The 3,310-nt window shown below is 33.9% G+C and overlaps 1 protein-coding gene across 1 annotated transcript; it reads left to right on the top strand.

The window, feature by feature from the left end:
- Nucleotides 1-550: 550 nt before the first annotated feature.
- Nucleotides 551-3,079, top strand: nkapd1 (NKAP domain containing 1). The gene is made up of 6 exons (XM_026282387.1): nucleotides 551-654; nucleotides 1,028-1,106; nucleotides 1,187-1,263; nucleotides 1,341-1,496; nucleotides 1,611-1,664; nucleotides 2,456-3,079. The coding sequence occupies exons 2-6, from the start codon at nucleotides 1,038-1,040 to the stop codon at nucleotides 2,862-2,864; spliced, it is 765 nt and encodes a 254-aa protein (XP_026138172.1). The 5' UTR covers nucleotides 551-654; nucleotides 1,028-1,037; the 3' UTR covers nucleotides 2,865-3,079.
- The last annotated feature ends 231 nt before the right edge of the window (nucleotides 3,080-3,310 follow it).

Raw genomic sequence — 3,310 nt, 5'->3', positions numbered from 1 at the left:
CCGAACTGTGACAACGACATATCCTGCAGCAGACATAACCATATGCACCATGCTTGCATATGTTGTTCATGTAGCATGTATCAGAAAACAACATTTCTTACATTGTTTGGGGAAATCCAGTGTAATTAAAATCCTAAAATCCCTTTCAATTTCAATTCTCTCTCTCTCTCTTTCATTGCATTCCTAAAGCGGAATTTCTGATGAAGGAGGATCTGGAGTGATATATTGCAATACTGTGTTGATGCTACAACAGATCCCACGATATGTAACTTTAACCTACAAATCAAATTAAATAGAGAATTTCCATAATGTTCTGCTTATGTGTGTCATTGTTTAACAGATGAACATAAATAAATATTCCAAACATTTTGTGAAAAAACATGCATATTCTACTCGGTTTGTAAACGTAAAAAAAAAAAAAAAAGTAATTATATTCTGGTGTCTTCTAGATGATTTTCAAATTCCACTTCTAATATTTAGAAGGACGTGATTAATTTAGACTTTTATTATGAAATTAATGTTTCGTGTTATCGCTACTTTTATTTTGAAATAACTCCTCTGCGTGAGTCGCGGAGGAAGTTAATACAATCTACTTGTTTTTGTTGCCACGTTCACGTTGCTCATTACATTTCAAATTTATTGAATAATAGAAAGGTCAGTTCATTCTTTACGGTTTTAAAAACACTATGTTGCTTAATGACTCAAACTTATTTTAACTAAATAAACCTCTAATTTAAATGAACGGTTGTGGTAGCTAGTAGGAAAACGACAGAGGAAACCAATTGGTGAACTAAGTTAATGTCAACAGAGATGTTGCCAGACTAAAACATGCCAAGTCTAATGTTTGTTTTGATATCTAATCGCTTATTTTTGCATATCCAGCTCATTTGCTTGGCTATTGGATTTCCACTAAAACGATTCTGTCAAAAATTGATATTAAATCCCTGGTTTCTCATACAACGGCCTTGTGTAGATTATATATAGAGCTTTTGAAACATTAAGCGTTGCTCTGGTGTGCTGTTTGAAGGTTTGAAATCATGTCGAAGGTGTCTATGGGTAAAGTACTGCTCCGAAATGTCATCAGACACACAGACGCCCATAACAAGGTATATTCTAAATTTTCATTATTATTTTTATATAAGCTGAATCAAATCAGTCTTCGTAATGATTAAACTTCTCACTTCAGATTCAAGAGGAGTCTGAAATGTGGAAATTAAGGGATCTTGAGCGACATGCCTCGTCTGCTCATTTACCAAAGCAGAGGTAAAGGCGGCACAACCTTTCGTTTGTTGCTCATGATGTCTTTTTCTCTTTAGTGACCATGTGTATCTCTCATTTAGGGGCCGCATGCACTGTGACCGTTACTTGGATGACTCCGAGGGGTCCATGCGAGAGCGGCTTGGAGACAAGAGAGATGAGATGTCTGAGAGAGACGAGAGGGAGGCTCGATACTGGACCCGAAAACTGTATGAGTTTGAAGCCAATGATCCTGACAGGTATTACCGGTTGGTTTTGTTCTCATGGTATCTTAATTATTTTGTATGGTTGATACATGCTTTTATTTTTGTATGCTTGAGGCATTTCCTGTGATCACTGTTCTGTGTCCTCAGGTGGGGCCACAGTGGCTTTAAGGAGCTCTATCCAGAGGAATTTTATCCTGATGGGTAAGAAGAAGCATCCCTGCCACCGTCTAATGAATATTCAGCATATTTTTGCAGGATCTTTAAAGCGCAGAGGTATTTAACACGGTCTGTTGTGGTAATGCAGGGGTCCATTATTCTTCGATGATTGCATTCACATTATTGTTAATCTTGAACAAAATTTTGGGAAAATGTACACAAAAAACTAATAAAAATAAAATAAATAAAAAGAATACATTCTAAAATAAAATAAAATAACATCACATTTAATTCAAAGTAAAATAATATTTTATAATGTGTGTAAATCCAAAAGATTCCTATTAAAGACTATATTTAACCATTTAATATTATAATAAATAATTTTATAGAGTAGTAGTCACCAATTATGGTTTAATCTTAAACTCAATTTACCGGTGAAAAAAATGTGTTTTACAAAAATATATAATATTAAATTTAACTAAATATTTCACTGTCCCGCCCAAATTAAAATTTGTTATGTAGAATATATGTACATTTATAATGATTATTTTGCATAGCTTTGCAATGTTACCATCAGAGAAAAACATAAATACAAATGTTAATGAATGACTAAATTCATTAAAAAAATTAATTTAAATTTCTAAATAATTAAATAATCCTAAATCGTGTAACATATTTTAATTGTGCATTTATTTAATCATAAAGTAAGTAATATAGGACTTAAATATAATTCTAGAATAATTTCATTCATAATCTCAAAATATTAAATGAGTTATATAGAATATACCAGCAGCATATTTTGCTTGTTAAATGCTATATTTATTTCTTTATTTCAGGGGAAAAGACCGCAGCAGTAGTAAACACAAAAAGAAAAAACACAAGAACAAACTAGAAGCTGACATAGAAAAATCTTCCAAGAAGTTGTCTAAGAAGAAGAAAAAGAAAAAGGAGAAGAAAAGAAGGAAGACTGCTGCCTCAGGCTCTGAGACCTGCAGCGATGCAGAGGACACCGTCAGGAGGAAACAGAGGAAGAGAGGTAAGAGTAAGCGGAGGAAAAAGGAGCACAAAAACAAAGACAGAACCGAGGACAGCGACACAGACGACAGCCATTCAGACACAAGGACAAGAACGCACAGGAAGAGAGACTGCCCTGAAAAAGACACGCTGACCGAACCTCTGAGGAAAAAGCGGAAAAACTGGAAAGTGGCGAATGAGGAGAGATCAGAGGAGAGCTCTGATGCTTGACTTTTTGATATTACCTGTCTGCTTGACCATGCTAACTCTAGACACATTGTTTTAACTGTGCATATCATTCATATCTGGGAGACTCTGATCTTGGGTTTAGAGTCATTAACTTGATCTTTATACCTCAAAAAAAAAAAAAAACAGACACTTGATGGCTTTTTTCACCATGTTTGCATCCAGGAGAATTAGTCAAATTTTTATGAGGTTGTATGTTTTTTCTAAACATTTTTATATATCTCTGGACATGTTTTTTTTTATTACTCATTTTATTGTCATAAAAAACTCAGGTATTATTCTACCATGTGTGAAATTGAATTAAATGGATTTATATATATATATATATTCTTCAACCTGTCAGGTATGACAACGTGTGTGTGTGTGTGTGTCAATATTTGTGTGTTACCCACAAGTGAGTAATTGAACTGTCATGTGGCAGTTGTCCGGAA

Source organism: Carassius auratus, chromosome 15, assembly GCF_003368295.1.
Source record: "Carassius auratus strain Wakin chromosome 15, ASM336829v1, whole genome shotgun sequence".
NCBI lineage: Eukaryota > Metazoa > Chordata > Actinopteri > Cypriniformes > Cyprinidae > Carassius > Carassius auratus.
This window is presented reverse-complemented; position numbering and strand designations above follow the sequence as displayed.